Source organism: Calonectris borealis, chromosome 11, assembly GCF_964195595.1.
Source record: "Calonectris borealis chromosome 11, bCalBor7.hap1.2, whole genome shotgun sequence".
NCBI lineage: Eukaryota > Metazoa > Chordata > Aves > Procellariiformes > Procellariidae > Calonectris > Calonectris borealis.
The window spans coordinates 543,123-559,153 of NC_134322.1; the positions used below are offsets into that span (position 1 = coordinate 543,123).

A 16,031-nucleotide genomic window follows, 5' to 3' on the forward strand; every position below is an offset into this window, starting at 1 on the left:
TGCCCCCCGGCTCCCTCTCCCCTCTCTGCGCCTGCCAAGCCCCGCACAGCTGCTGGAGCAGAGCCCAGCACGGCAATAAAGTGTCCCGTGGCCACCTCCTGTGCTGCCTGTGTCCCCAGCCATGAGCTGGGCCGGGGCTGGGGTCCCCAGAGCCAGCGCTGCTGGGGACGGGCTGGGTGGGAGCCCCAGCCCACTGGCCTGGGGGGTGGCTGGTCCAGACCCGATCCTGGCTGCCCCTGTCCCTGCCGTGGGGTGGTCCCCAGGCCCCCAGGGAGGGGCAGCTCCGAGGGCGTCCCACACATTGGCCAGAGCTGGGTGCTGCCCTCTCTGCAGTAGCTGCTGGGGCTGTTTGTCCCCGCGGGGCTCCCGGCTCCGGTGGGGCACGGGGCTGGGCCCCGCTGGCGGAGCTGAGCTGGCAGCAGTCCCAGGGCGCCACGCTGCCTGCAGCAGCCTTGCACCCGCCAGCGGCTCCGCTCAAAATGGGAGCTCTTGGCTCCTGACGAAGGTCGTTGCGAGGCACGGGGGCCTGGCTGCTCCCGGCTGCGCAGCAACTGCCCCAAGGCCAGCGCTGCCACGGGAGCTGGCACGGCCAGCTGGGCTGGGAGAGGCTGGGGAGGTGGGGAGGGGGCTGCAGCCCCGGACCTTGAGCAGGGGCTGTGGGTGCTTGGGCCCCTCACTTCCACCCTGTGCCCTGGATCAGCTGGTCTGAACCCTCCTCATAGCACCGGGAGCAATGCTGGGGGTGCGGGATGGCTCACGGGGACTGCCCTGGCATCCCACCCGCCTCAGGGAAGGGTTACCGGCAGAGCTGGCGTCTGCTGGAGCCAGGACTGAAGCAAGAGGGCGACTCCAGACAGCGTCTGCCTGGGGCTCCCCGCTTTGCTGCAGTGGGTTGCTGAGCTCCCTCGCCCCCTTCGGTCCCCGCTTCCAGGTGGGACCCAGGCCTAGGGATTTGCCCGTAGCCCCGGGGAAACCGCCGCTGACAGCGCAGCCTTGTGCATGAGCTGGCTGCGTCAGGGCAGGGACGGCTGGGAGAGCTGCTCCTGCTGCCGGGGTCTCCCTGGCTCTGGCATCTGGTCCTGTGCCGGGAGCACGCTCGGCATGGCAGGGCTGCGGTAACTGGCTGCACCAAAATGTCTCCTCCTGGACAGGGGTCTGCCGAGGGCCAGGGGGGAGACTGGCATCACCCCGGCAGGTGCCGAGCCTGTCTGCAGAGCGCTGGGGGGCCGAGTGCCCGATGAGGCAGGAACAGGCAGGGCCTGTTGCAGGCAGGGCCAGCCAGCTCGGCAGTGGCCGTGGCCATACCTGGCTGTCCATCCCGGACATTATTGTGCCCAATAATGGCAGTGCGAACCATGGTCGCAGGGGTTTATTGTGAACTGGCAAAGTAAAATGCCAGTGGTGCTGCTCTGGCTCCGGAGGAGCGGTCCTGTGCCCGCTCGAGGGCTGGCGGCAGGGGCTGGCATGCTGGTCTCCCCAGGGCTCTTGTGGGGACCTCTGCTTTGTGGGGCTCCAGGGAGTGGGGCCGCAGTCTCAGGGGTGCGGGGCGTCCTCACTGCTGCTGGGGCGGGGACGGGGCTTCCTCTGCATGCGTGGGGCAGAGCTGTGCCCGCTCCCACTGTCTACTGGGCACAGCCCCAGCCCCAGGCGTGGACTTGCGTAAGTATGAAAATACCGCCTTGTACGAGGCATGCTGCTTGCTCCTGCGGCAGAGAAGGCCCTGGGAAATGCTTTGCTGTGAGGACGGGGGCTTGCAAAGCAAAGAAAATCACCAAGCAAAAAAGCCCTGCTGAAAACTCGCCTCCATTTTTGAGTCAGCGGCTCCTGGGATGCTGCTGCCGGCTTTGGCCCTGCCCCAGGGAGCACCCTGCCTGCCCTGGGGAAAAAAGGGGAGCTGTGCTTTGCCCCTCCTCTGCCTGCAGGAACAGAGCCCGCAGCCCGCATGGCAGCTCTCCTCCGGACCAACAGCACTTGGCTCGGTGCAGGAGCACTCGGGAGGTGGGCGTTGGGTGGGTCAGCGTTGCCCCGTCCCCTCGCCGGCCTGGGCAGAGCTCTCTGTGCCACTGGGCGTGCGTGGGCAGGGCGTGGCCTTGCTGGATGCCGGGCTGCACCTTGCAGTCACATCGGGCTCTGAAGGTGCACCAGGCACCAGACAAGGGGCCAGAGTGTTGATGCAAACCCCAGCACGCCCACCCGCTTGGAGCTGGTGAGCGGGGACAGACTGGCCAGGCGAGGGGACGGGGCCACAGGGCAGGCGAAGGCAAAGCGGGAGGTGATGCTGGGGGGATTGGCCGGGGGATGCCTGTGCTTGGGTGACCATTTTCCACCTGGCTCAGCAGCGTCACATCATCCCCTGCTCCCCCCCAGCCACCTCCCCGCAGCAGCACCTTGTGAAAAACAGAGGTAAAGCATGACCCAGGAGAACACTGCCCGCCCGCTCCCCACCACAGTTCGGGCACAGCACAGCTGCGGCTCTAGGTGCCGGCCCCGCCGCTGCCGGGTCTCTTCTCGGTGAAGAAGCTCTTAAGCAGCATCACTTGCCCAATGCTGACCACAAAGAGGATGAGGGTTTCCCCGACCGACCAGTACGAGACCCGGCCGTTGAGGTCTTCGGCTCTGCTCCGGTCCTGCGCTTCCCGCAGGCGGTAGTGCGTCTGGGAGTCGATCACCGTGTTCAGAGCCTCGTGGATGGTGACGCAGGCAGACTCCATCTGGGGAGACAAGCGTGCTCCATTGCTCCTGACACAGCACAGCTCGGGCCCGGTGCTCGCAGCTGAGGAAGCTGAGGACTGTGCTGAGGCACCCGAGAGCAGGGCAGCAGCGCCCTGTGCTGCTGGGTCTCTGCCAGCCCCGACCCGAGAGCGGTTCTGCTCAAAGGGGCAATGCTGGAGACTGGCTGTTGGAGGGAGCCTGCTGTGAGCACTGGGGCACAACCAAGAGACTTGCCGAGGCGCTGAGGGCAGGGTCTGGGTCCCTGCGAGCTCACGCCAAGGGATGGAAAAGCTTTGCTGCACTGGGTGCTCAGGCCAGGGGAGGTTCAGATCCAGAGCAGCCCTCCCCATCCCTCTCTGCCCGCGCCGCTGGGAAGAGGATGTGGCCTGCACGTGGCGGGGTGGTTGGCTGGCGGTTGGCACTTCTGCATTTGGCAGAGGGGAAGGTGGACGAGCCCCCAACCGCCATCCCATGGAGCCGTTTGGCCGCAAGCGGGAGCTGCGGCAGGACTTTCCTCCTGCGGCAGCGTGCAGTGACCTACCTGTGTCAGGGCAGTGACACGGTTGCTCATGTCGGGCAGGATCGGTGGCTCATCGCCCACCTGGAAGTCGAAGTAGACAGTTTTGTGGGAGAAGGTGGAGAACTCGTTGCTGAAGCAGAAGGTGTAGACGCCCTTGACTTCGGTGCGGTGTGGGAAGCTGTCGTACTGCTTCTTGGTCTCCTTGTAGATCGTCCTGCCGTTAGGGTCCTCCACGTAGCAGTCCACGTCATAGTGTCCGCCGGTGATCACCTGCGCAAGGAGACGCAGGTGGCACCTGCTGAACCACATGGCAAGAGCCTCCCGCCCTGGAAGGAGCCGCCCTGCCCGGCGCATGCCTGTGCCCTCAGTGAGCAGGCACCGTGCCCACGGCTGCCCGCCACGGGACGGGGACCCAGGCTGGGGGAGCCCCAGGGGAAGCTGTGCCCCACGGTGCCTGCAGCTCAGGTGGGGTGCCCGGAGCTCAGGTGGGATGCCTGGACAGGGGGACAGCCCTGATGGCTGGATCAGGGGCTCCTGTGGCTGCTGTGGGCACATCCCAGTACTGGCTCTGCGGCGGGCACATCCCAGTACTGGCTCTGCGGCGGGCACTGCCAGGCACGGGGCCAGGGCTGGGAACGTCTCCCGGTGCAGCTGCAGCCCTGCCTGGGGCTCTGTGGGGCACGGCAGGGGCGCGGGCAGGGGGGCACGGGCAGAGGCGCGGGCAGGGGCAAGGCACGGGTGGGGGAACACGGGCAGGGGCACGGGGCCGGGGGTACGGGCAGAGGGCGATGGGCACAAGCAGGGGTGCAGGCAGGGGCGCGGGCAGGGCAGTACCTGATAGTCCAGCGTGAACTTGAGGCCGCGCTCCAGCTCCTGGTGGAAGCACTGCTTGTCGCTGTCGGGCAGCTCGAAGGTCAGCTCGGTGCCGTCGGCCCGCAGCGCGCACAGCAGCAGCGCCAGCGCCCGCATCCCGGCCCGCATCCCGGCCCGCATCCCGGCCCGCATCCCGGCCGCGCCGCGCTGCTCCGGCCCCGCCCCGGCCCGCCCCGCCCCGCCTGACGTGGCGCCCGCTCGGCACCGGCACCGGCGGCGCTTCCGCTGGGGGCGGCCCCGGGCGCGGGCGGGCTGCGGCGCTCCCCGCCCCCGGGCACCGCGGGAGGACGGCCGGTGCCGCGGGACCCCGCACGGCGGCTCTCAGGCCAACGCTGAGCTCTTTATTAATAGAGTGATAATATTAAAAGTCTGTACTGTTACATGACGTCATCCTCTGACACCTGCCTGCTTACACCTATACGCGTTTAAATAAATGCATTAAAATATTCCCGTGGAGAAGCGCTGCTCACGTTCCCCGGTCCAATGCACACAACGCAGGAAGCTCCTAAGAGGTGACCCACCTTCTCCAGGCACCCATCTCCGATCGCTGGCTAAAGGCGTCAAATGTTGCTTAGAAAAAGACAAACGCAAAATACCGGAATATTTAGAAATGAATGGAAAAGGTGAACCACAGGATTTAAAGTTCCACACTCTAAAATGTAAGACAAACGTCACTGTTACAGGGAAGATATGCCTGAAATTCAATCTATAAGGCATTTGACCCACAGAAAGTATAAATTTTAAGGCTGTAAAAATATAAACCCACCTTTGCTCTAACTAGCATATTTAAATCTAAAATGCACTTTCAGAGAACATTCCTGTGCAGTTAAAACCAAACCACGACACTGCTTTGTGCAGGGACTGTGCAAAGTTTTGCAGCAGCCTGGAGAAAGGCGGCTAATGCCCTGGGCAAGGAAGCAGCTCGTCGCCAGCCATTTCGGAAGGACGGACGGGAGCGTGTGCTGGGCTGATTGAGGCAAGGGCAGCATCCGACATCAGCCCCGGTGGGGTGAGACTGCTGCCACTTGCTTGTCAAAGCGACGCTGCCTGTGCAGTGGGCATCAGGGCACTGAGACTTCACTGAATAAACCCATGGGAGTTGTTCTCGCTTGGCCTCATACGAGTGGCACAACGTTCGGAGTAGGCTGCAGATCCGAAATGCTCGTCGCGTCAGCAGCACAGGGCCGTGGGCTGTTTCCTCTTCGCAGCCGGTTCTGTGCGGTGGGTTTGGCTGAGACTGACGGCAGCTACGGCAAACATCCAGCCCATAGTCCCAACTAAAGCGTGGGGTGAGGAGTGCTCCCCACCACCAGCCGGTGCCTGCCTGAGGCTGGGGCTATGCGGGTGGGGCTGGCAGTGCATAGTCTCATTGCCCTGATGCTGCAAAGCTGCCACGTGCTGCTGGTGCAGGCCCAGTGCCGTGGCAAGGTGCCGCGTGGCCCCATCTGCAGGGCTGGGCACCCAGGTCCCTGTGCACCGGGAAGGAATCGCAGTCGCACCCGCACCTCCAGCCATGCAGACGCGTTTCCTGGCTCAGACTCATGCTGCATCAGGACGGTGCTGTGCAGAGAGCTGCTGCAGACACCAACGCCATGCAGACCCATCCCACGGCTGCCCCCCCTCCTGCCTGCATGCAGCCACCCGCCCTCGCTCAGCTCTGCTTCGGCCCCAAAGGATTGTTGTTGCAGCAGGGTCAGCAGAAGAGAGGCCCCTGGCTGCGGTGCTGTGCTGCAGATTTCCCCTGCTGGGATGAAGCCCTGATGCTCACTGTGTGCTGTCCTTGGCAACTTGGCATCCTTGCTCCCCCATCGTTGGCAGAAACTTCCCATGCAGACAAGCTGGGAGTGCTCCCTGCCCAGGAATTCAGTGCTTGGAGTTGCTCACTGTGGTGGGAAATACCCCTGAACCTTGGTCGCTTCAGAGATGGAGACAAACCCGTTCCTAATCCAGGCCCTTTGAAGGCACCAGGTTGCAGCAGTAACGGGGTTAGCTCAGCCTCTGGAGTTTCAAAGTGCTTGGAAATTTCTCAGGCAGAGAATTGCCTCCCTCTCCAGCACAGTGAGGGTACGAATACGTTCAATTGCTAGGGAGGGGTATTTCTGCTCTTCCACCCTCGCGCAGCATTAAGCTCCTTTCCTTCCTGGTAGGCACTTCACAAACACATCAGCCCCACGGCTCCCTGGTGTGGGGCTCCAGATGGGTTTCTGTGTCAGAACGAGTGGGATGGAAGAAAAACGGATTGTAAATAACGAGGAATAAGTGAACTGCAGGCAGGAGCCTTCGTGTGAAGCCTGATGATCTCAAGCAGTCTGGGATCGGATCCCTCAGGTAGTCGCTCCTGGGGAAAAGTCCAGAAGTGAATGAAGAGTACAAGAGAGACACTTCAGCTGTTTGGGCTCGATGCCTGGGTTCTCCTTACAGCTCTGGCATGAGGGAGCAGGAACCTCCTGATTCACCCCCTGGGCACAGGTCTGACCCTCACGGCCGCCAGCGCTTCCCCAGAGCTGGGTGACCACTCTGTACGGGAACCGTCACGTTTCTGCAGGGAGAGCACTGATTTGGTAACCTTCCTGGGAAGGAAATGGTGACATGGCTACTGGGCCACTATTTCCTCGAAATCGGAGAGCTGCCGCATCTGCTCTGCTTGCATGGAGTGTCTCCGGAGAAGCTTCCTTTTGGCTCTCAAGTCGCCCCGTCTGGGTGAGCTGGGAGCGATGGGCGCCAGGGACTTCAAGCCAGTAGCAAGCGGGGAAGAGGTTTTGCTGTTGGAGCCGATGTCGGGGTTCAGGGGGTTGGGGTTCACGTGCAGGGGAGGCAGATATCCCGGCCTTGTGTGGGAGATGTGGTCCAGCAGCAGGGTCCCGGACCCTCGCCTCTCCAGCAAACCAGGAGGTCGGCGCCGGACGGTCCCGGGCGACGTGCCAGCAATGCTGTCCAGGGACTCCCGTGAGCCGACCAGCAAGGCCAGGTGGGACCCGCTGAGTTTCCTCCTCTCCGACAGTACCTTCCCCGCCTCGGCCGGGCTGGGGACACCGGAGAGCTGGGGGTCGCAGTCGTAGTGCTCGGCACCCAGCCTCCTCCAGTGCAGCGCATCCATCGCTGCGGCCGAGCTGGCAGCAGCGGAGCTGACGCTCTCTGGCTCTTCCGGGACCGTGCTCCTTCGGGGCAGGCGCTGGTGGGCGGCCTGGCTCTTCTCGTAGGCTGCTTTCCTCGCCAGCGGCCCGGGGGCTGGCGGCGTCCTTAGAGCCTGCTCGTCTACTGGGGGGAAGAGAGAGGGGTCCTTGCTCTTGCTGCTGCCGCTCCGGGCAAGGGGAACCTTTTTGGAGAGCGAGAGGTCGCCGATGCCCATGATCACCTCATCGTCCGTGCAAACCCGCATGTCATCGCGGTGCGCGGAGGCTGCCAGCACCGAGGGCGCAACCAGACCCCACGGCTCTGACCGCAGCCGCTTCAGCTGGGGCAGGTGGGCTCTCCTGGCCGTGCCAGCTCTCCGGCCCGGCGAGGGGGGCTCGTCGGCAGCCCTGGCAGAGGGGGTGTCCCTGGGGTGCGACGGGTGCGGGCTGAAGATGCCGCTCTCCTTCTCAGTGGGGGAAGGTGCCGAGACGGGATTTTTCAGGTGGGCGCTGGAGGGTGCTGTGCACGCCTCGGGGGGGGCCCTCTCCTTGAACTCCAGCGAGGGGGGAACGTTCAGGTACTGCTTGGCTGTCTTGGTGCCAGAGGGCGATTTGTCCATGGTGATAATGATCACCTCCTTCCCTTTGGCCTTGCAGGCGTTCAGGAGGTGCTGCAACACGTTCTTGTCATCGGCATTGATGGCATGGACCAGAGCTGACGCTCCCGAGTGGTCCTCCAGGCTGGGGTCTGCCCCGTTCTCCAGCAGCAGGGACACCACGTCCCCCCCGGCGCCACGGATGCAAGCGTGCATGAGGGCTGTTTTCCCGGACTTGTCCTGGATGTTGGGGTCAGCTCTGTTGTCCAGCAGGTACTTCACCATCTTGGCCTTGTTAATGCTCTGCTGGTCGACGTGCTTGGTGATGCAGGCCACCATCAGGGCGGTCTCCCCTTTCTCGTTGCTCTCGTTGATGTAAGCCCCCCCTTCCAGCAGCAGCCGCGTCAGCCGGAGCCGGCCAAGCCACACTGCCTTGAGGAGGGAGTTCCCCCCCATCTCCAGCTCCGTCACCTCATCCATGGCACCAGCCGCTGCTTACTGGTGGGCAAAGACAGTGTCGGCCAGCAGCTGTGGAAGGAACCGTGAAGGAGAGGTGAGGCTTGCTCCTCAGCCCTGGCTCTCACCTCTGCCCTGCCTTGCTGGGGGTGTCACGCTCTTGGCACCGCTCCGCATCCCACTGCCTCTCTGACCACGTCCACCCCACCCTGTGGCACGAGGAGCCCCCCAAAGCCATCCCCCCTGCCCGTGTGCAGCACCACAGCCCCCTGCACACAGGGTCTCCTGCTGCCCGTGGGAGTGCCTGGGGTGCAAGGCAGGTGAGCAGCAGCGGGAGGAAAGGCTTGCTCTCCTCAGGGATCTCCTGGGAAGAAAGAGCTGATCTTTGCCAGCTGGGAGATGCCTCAGCCCTGCCTTCTCACAGCCATACCATGCATTTACTTTATGGCATTGCCCCCTCCCAATAATCTCATCTTCAGGATGTACTGTATTTTTCTCTATCAGCCATGGAGCCTCTGACCTTCCTCTGTTCTAGACATGCCAGGGGACTTGGCTGCCAGGGTCCCGAGTGCACCAATTGCCCTTAATTGGCCTGACCAGCTTCACCTGAGACCCCCACACACCCACCCTCCCTCTGCCCTGGGGGCTCTATTTAAATGCTGGCCCAGACCCCCAGTCCTGGTTTGTGCTATGAAGGTGTCTGAGGCTCCATCCTCCCCTGTCAGACCAGACTTGTTCATTGACTTCCCTCATTGACCTGGGACCTGACTTGCCACTTTGCCTTGGCCTGATGATCACTGTTGATGGGACCTGTCACTGACTTGTCCCTGCCCTGCTGATGAGGTCTCACCCCCAGCCTGTGCGGTGGTCACTCTCAGCTTACAGCTTGTCTCCCCTTTTGGACCAGCTCTGCTCTTGCTGCTCCCTGGCAATACGTCTCCGTTCATCTTGCCTTGCTCTTTTCCAGCTCTGCTTCCAGTAGCCATGCTGACATTTGCCTGGATGCAACTGATTTCCCCAAGTGCCAGAGAAATCAGAATGATCCTGATGCTGTGATGGTTTCTACCGTGTCTTCTAGGTCTCTCAGGCTGTAACACAGAGCCCACTGGAGACAGCGTGAGCATCTCCCCTGGCTTCTTGGGCTGGAACCACAATCTTTGCTTCCTCGCTGCTGAAGGAAATGTGAAGCAGCTGCGGTCATGCTGTCTGTAACCCCGTGCTGCTTAATGGTGGTGTGAGCCACTTGTGTAGGAGAGTGCTGTAAAAGCAGCTTCCACTCACAGCAGTCTCTGCGGCAGGACCGGCTTAGGAGGATCAACAGGCATCGTCTCTGCTGGCAAGTGCTTCCCTGCTCCTGCCTGGCACGGGCTGGCTACGGGAAGTTCAGCCAGGTAAGGCTCCTGCGCATCGCTCCACCGCCATGACACGCAACCCGAGTGCCTCGTGGTCCTACTGCCTGTGTCCTTGAGGAGCAACACCTGTCCCCTGCAGCTCTGAGACCTGGCGGGCTCCTTGCACAAGGCAGAGGTGTGCTGGAGGGACCAGCAGATGCCCAGCACCATGGAAACATCACAGAGGCACAGAAGCAGACCTTCAGCCAGCGTGTCCAGGGGCCCTGCCACCTGCTTGCCCCACACTCTCATCACCCTTTGCTGCCTGTCCAGCTGTGAGCCGCAGTTTCCACGCTTCAGGCCATGCCCAGCCCTTCCCTGGAGCATCCCCACCTGCGAGGGGCCCGTCTGAGCCTGCCTGGTCCTCTCCGGAGCTCTTGGCAGCCTGTGCTCATCAGGTCTCTCTGAAAGCCTCCCCCGTGGTGCGCACAAGCTGCTCTGCCCTTCCCCACCAGCCCTTGCCCTTCGTGCCTCGGACGACGTGGAGATCCTATGGCTCTGGGACCTGCTGTAAGTGCTCACACGGGGGTCATCACCCCCCAGCCCCCCTCAAAGGCGCAAGCGGTGTCACCCCCTTCCCCGGAGCCGTATCCATGAGCTGCCCACGGCCCCGTCCCCTCGGGGAGCCTGCAGGCTCGTTTTAAAGTTGCTCCCGTGACGGCTCTCACCTCCATCTCCTCGCCGGCCGCGTCCCCCGTCTGCGGTGCCGCCGGAGGGTCCCAGCCCGGGTGCAGCCTTCTCTCTTCCCGCTGCCCGCCGGGGGTCGCAGGGGCCGGCGCCCGGGCACGCTCGGCCGCGGGGCTGCAGAGACAGCGGGTGGAGCACGGGGGGGGGCCCTGGCCTCGGCGCCCCCCCGCCCCGCCCCGGGGCAGGTGCCCCCCCCTCCGGGGCCGTCCCGGGCCCCGCTGCCGCCGGCCCCTGTCCGCGGTGCTGATGGCGGGGGCGCCCGGCGCCCCCGTGCCCGGCCCGCTACCTGCTGCCGGTTCCCCGGTGCCGGTACCGGTGCCCGGCGGCGGTGCGGAGCTACCCCGGCGCCCCCGCCCGCGTCGCCCCTTATGTGCGCTCCGGGCGGCTGCGTCACCCGCCGCCGCTGCCCGCCGCTGCCCCGCGCTGCCCCGCGCTCCGCGGGGAGGAGGGCGCGGGGGGGCGGCGCGTCCGCCCCCGCGTGGGTGCGGGGAGCGGCGGGGCGGGGGTGTCCGTGTGCGGGGCGGGTGGGGGGGTGGGTCTGTGTCCCTGCCCGCCTGCGGGGGGGGCGTGTGTGCGGGGGTGCGTGTCCGTGCCGGGCCGTGAGCGTGTGTCCCCGTGAGTGGGAGGTGTGTGAGTGTCCGTGCCCACCCGCGCGTGGGTGTCTGCGCGCAGGGGTGCGGGTCGGGGGGGGGCTGGGCGTGTGCCGGTGTCCGTGGGGGTGGGTGTGGGGGTGAGTGTCTGTGCCCGCACGTCAGGGGTGTCTGTGTCCATGCCGGTGCGTGGGGGGGGGGTGTCCCCGTGCGCGTGGGTGACAGGTGCAGAGCTGTGCGTGTGCCTCCGTCTGCACGTGAGGGGGGAGTGCGTGTGCCGGGTGTGCTGTGGGTGTGTGCCCCTCTGTGGGGCTGCATCCCCGCACGTGTGTGACCATGTCCATATGTCCTTGCATGTGTGTATTTGCTTGTGTGCCCGTGCACAAGGCTGCTCCCACGTCCAGGGGGGTGTCTGCATAAGAGTGCCCGTGACCCTGTGGGTCTGCATGCCCACGTGTGGAGTGTGGAGCTGTGCCACGTGTGTTCCCCAGTGCCCATGTGTGCCCAGGCACTGGGGGTGGACGTGTGCTAGTAAGTGTGTGCTGCCAGTGCCCCCGTGCCCGCCATGGTGCTGTGTGCCCTGTGGGTGTTACAGTGCCCTGGTGTCACTGCGAGGACACCCAGCGCTGGCGTGGGCTCCCCAGAGAGGCTGTGCTGTCTCCGTCCAGGGAGGGTTTCCAGACCCAGTGGGACGCAGCCGTGAGCAAACTGGTCTGAACCCACAGCTGACCCCACTTGGAGTAGGGGGTCGGACTAGAGACCCCTTGAGGTCCCCTCCAATGTTAATGACCCTGTGGTCTGCGTGCACATCTCGGGTACCAGAGTGCTCTGTGCGGCGCAGGGGGAAGCCAGAGTCCCAGCGTGCTGCTCTCCAGGGCACAAAGCCCTCCCAGTGTCATTGGGAAGTTACCAGGAGCAGAGCTTTTCTGCTGTCCCTGGGCAGATGTTTCTGGTCCCCGAATCTCTCATCCACGCAGAAAACAGCTTTTCTGCAGACTCCAGCCCATTTTACTCCGTGGCTGCTGAGAAGATTGGCTCTTTAGGAGCAGTCCCAGCAGAAACAGGTAATTGGGTGGAAGGTGGGGAAGTGGTCATAAATGCACAATAAACACAATGTTACACATGGCTCTGTAATTTAGCAGACTACCGCTGCCTGTAACAGTATTTATCGTAGCACTCTCTTAGATGAGATTAACATTAGGGGAAATTTCTCTTGTGATTACTAAAATATAATCTAAAATTGCAATCTTCTTTGGTAAAAGATGATAATAACAATAATAATCAGAGCTAGCAGAAAAATGAAGTAGGTCTTACTACATTAGCAAGCATTTAGGAAAACCTTATGGCAGCTTCCTTGCTAACTCCAGTAAGGCAGAGACTTCTCAGTAGCTTGCTAAATTGGCTATATAAACTCTGAAAATATATGTGTTTGTCCATTCATTTTCAGATGCATGCACGCACACCAGATTATTTGTAGAAAAGCTCTACTTAAAAAAACAAATTTAGAAGCAGACAAGTTGCCTCAGCAGGATGAGCACAGGCTCTGCCCAGGAGCGGGGGTTTGTTCTCCAGCACCAGAGAAAGCTGCCGCAGCGTCCCAGCTCGAAGCGGGTGTGTGTGTGCCGGGTCGAGCTGGGAATTCACACACCTGCCCCGGGGCCTGGGGAGCCAGGGGATGGGTAAGGGACAGCCGCAACGAGGCGGGGAGCAGTGGGGGAAGAGGGTCCTGGGGCATCAGAGATGTCAGGAGTGGGTGCCTGGACCGGACAGCCGTGCGTGCAGAGCCACTCGTGCCCGCCTGGAGTACTTCTGGAGTGGAGCTGGTGCTCCTGCCTCACGGCACTACTTGTGGCTTCTCACCAAACATACTTTTGAAATGTGGGATTACATAAATGATTGACAATTTATAACTAATTTATGCAATACCAAAAAGCAGTCTGTCTGCTCTGCCCTGCCTTTGCCTTGGGACTTGCCGTTGGGTCATCAGGGACAAAAGCTGCAGCCTCGGTACAGGCGGAGATGACAGAAATGACCCCAAGCAGGTGGAAACCAGCTCCTCGGTCGGGTGGCCATGCTCAGAGGCCTGGGCTGGAGGGGCCACATCTCCCATCTGCGGGTCCTCCCTGCAGCACCTGGGCTGGCCACGTCCTGGAGGCCAGGAGATCTGCCTTGCAACTTCATTGCAAGATTTGGTTGGGCTGTTTCAAAATGAGGGGGTTGCTTGTTCCCAGTGTGCAGCATGAGCTGCTGCATGGAGAGAGACGGCTGTGGCTGGAAGCAGAGGGCTGCCAAGATGCTGTGAGTCATACACAACCTTCTCCAGGCTCTAATGACCCCTCCTGGTAGCTCTCCTCTCAATTAGGAGAGTGTCGGCAATAAGTGACGGGGAGCTGACACCCCCCCACCTGCAAGAGACCCTTCCTCTTCTGCTGACTTTGCAATTCCTGTCAGTTATCGTCCCTGTGCCGGAGCCCAGGCCGGCTCCCTGCCGCAGCACCGGGCTTTCCCACGCACTGCTGAGGTGGCTGCGGCGCTGCCGGGGCTGGTCCTGGCTGGACAGCAGGAATAACCTTCCCTTGCAGATGTTTAGATCTGAGAGTTTGCTTTCCTGCTCCAGCAGCCCTAACTCACCAGCTTCCAGGTGTCCATGGGGTGGGAGATGTCCCAGCTCCACTCCCAGCAGGGAGGGACAAGCATGGCGATGCCGGCTCCATCTCCCCATCGGCTGCCTGTCCGAGGAGGAACTGCCACAGCAGGGCTATGTGGAGGCAGGACTGGACACGGGCTGCCCATGGTTCGCTCCGGAGGCAGGGCTGGACACGGGCTGCCCATGGTTCGCACCGGAGGCAGGGCTGGACATGGGCTGCCCATGGTTTGCTCCGGAGGCAGGGCTGGACGCGGGCTGCCCATGGTTCGCACCGGAGGCAGGGCTGGACACGGGCTGCCCATGGTTCGCTCCGGAGGCAGGGCTGGACACGGGCTGCCCATGGTTCGCTCCGGAGGCAGGGCTGGACACGGGCTGCCCATGGTTCGCTCCGGAGGCAGGGCTGGACACGGGCTGCCCATGGTTCGCTCCAGAGGCAGGGCTGGACACGGGCTGCCCATGGTTCGCTCCGGAGGCAGGGCTGGACACGGGCTGCCCATGGTTCGCTCCGGAGGCAGGGCTGGACACGGGCTGCCCATGGTTCGCTCCGGAGGCAGGGCTGGACACGGGCTGCCCATGGTTCGCTCCGGAGGCAGGGCTGGACACGGGCTGCCCATGGTTCGCACCGGAGGCAGGGCTGGACACGGGCTGCCCATGGTTCGCTCCGGAGGCAGGGCTGGACACGGGCTGCCCATGGTTCGCTCCGGAGGCAGGGCTGGGCGCGGGCTGCCCTCATGCCAGCTGGGGAGAGCCCTGCCAGGGCTGCGCTGCTGGGACCATGGCCCGGGGGTGGCTGTGGAGGGGGCTGAGCGCTGATGATAACCCACCCTCTTGCTACACAAATCGTTCTGTGTTTGCCTTCTGCTTCCTCTTTTGTTGAATAATTTATAATGAGTGATTAATGGAGATGGGCCCCCCCTTCCTATTTGCACATGATCGCAGGCTGCATTTTTTCAGAGCTATTAGTTATTCATAATGATTTGCTGAGTAATGTCTGCGCTGCTCCTTGGGCTGCGGTTACTCCCTGATGATTCACTGGGTTCTGGAGCAGGGAGGCGCAGGCAGCTCTCCTGCCCGACCACCAGCCTCTGATCCTGTCCTGCTCCCTGCCCAGGTGCCGGGGCTCTGGGCACTGCACGCCCAGGGCCAGCTCGCCAGGCTCCGAGTATGGAGTTCAGTTGCTGTGAATATGAGATGTGCCTAAAATGGGAGATTTTGTGTAATTGGGTGATGGGTTAGATAGGAGATTTGGCCTGAATATCCCTGCTCCTTCCTTGGTTTACTAGGAACGGTGAACATGAAGGGGCTTGGCTGAACCCAGGGGACGTGTAGAGATACCTGGAAAGTGTCATCTGTGTCATCTCAGCTTTAACCACTGCTGTCATTCTGGACTGAGCATTTCTATGCCAGCTCCGCTGTGGGACCAGCATCACTGTGGCTCACTCTTCAGTCTCTGCTAGCACAGATGTAAACAGCATGGTCTGAGACCTCCAAAATAGCCCATGCCTGCTGCACGGGGGCCGCCAGATCTGCCCCAGCCCCGTCCCGCTCTGCAGAGCCAACGTGTCCACCTACCTTCATCCTCCTCATCTTCCTCGCTGGCATCTGTGCCATCCCTGAGGATGCCATGGCAACGGGGCTGGCAGGGATGGCTGCGGGAGGAGAAGCTGCAGCTCCGGCGCAAGGGCTCTGAGTCTTCACTTCGATCCTCAGTGCTGCAGCGGTGCCCAGTTCAGGGCAAGACTGAGAAGGAGGTGGTTTTGCGGGTGCCCAGGGTGCCATCCCATGCACGCTCTGGGCCTTGCGCGGGTCTGCGCGAACAGCCCTGGCAAGCTGCAGAGGGCTGGGCACCGAGCTGGAGGTGCTGCCGGCATGCATGGGGCAGCAGCAGAGCGGATACCGGTACCCAGAACCCTTACCCCGGCAGAGGGGCTCCTTCTCCCCCCACAGTGCCTTCCGCCGGGGAGCGGTGGAGGTGACACAGCTGTGACACCAAAGAGAATAGCAGAGATGTCGAGTGCTTCGTTGGGCCACTCCAGCAATATCTCACCACAGACAAACTGTCGGGCAGGTCTCATCCATCTATTACAGCTTTCTGAAGTTATAGAGTCTGGCCCAGCCCAGAGGAGGAGGGAGCTGCTTTCAGCTACTTGCTGGGACCGTAATGGGCCTGTCTGGTTTGTGTGTGGTGCAGCTGCGATCCCCAGGGGCGTTCGAGCAGGGGCTGTAGCGATGCTTCGGGAGGTTGAGGCCGTAGGTGCAGGCTCAGGGACGGGACGGCAAGGGGCAATCACAGCTCCGGGTGCTTCTAAAGCCCCGGGAGGAGCTGCAGCAAATCAGCCAGTGGCTTGTCAGAGCCTGGCCTGTCTCCTGGGGAAGGCGCTTCTCCCAAAGCGCCGGCTGCCTTGAGACTCCCCTGGGAGCAGCGGCTGCCCCGGCAGCGGGGGGG

The 16,031-nt window shown here is 62.7% G+C and overlaps 2 protein-coding genes across 2 annotated transcripts; both read right to left on the reverse strand.

Annotated features, from left to right (window-relative positions):
- Window positions 1-1,355: 1,355 nt before the first annotated feature.
- Window positions 1,356-4,253, reverse strand: TMED3 (transmembrane p24 trafficking protein 3). Its single transcript, XM_075159498.1, has 3 exons — window positions 4,067-4,253; window positions 3,254-3,502; window positions 1,356-2,711 (listed from the first exon to the last, which is right to left on the reverse strand). The coding sequence occupies exons 1-3, from the start codon at window positions 4,235-4,237 to the stop codon at window positions 2,475-2,477; spliced, it is 657 nt and encodes a 218-aa protein (XP_075015599.1). The 5' UTR covers window positions 4,238-4,253; the 3' UTR covers window positions 1,356-2,474.
- A 2,445-nt stretch (window positions 4,254-6,698) lies between these two features.
- ANKRD34C (ankyrin repeat domain 34C) lies at window positions 6,699-8,294 on the reverse strand. Its single transcript, XM_075159499.1, has one exon. The coding sequence runs from the start codon at window positions 8,292-8,294 to the stop codon at window positions 6,699-6,701; it is 1,596 nt and encodes a 531-aa protein (XP_075015600.1).
- Between the last annotated feature and the right edge of the window lie 7,737 nt (window positions 8,295-16,031).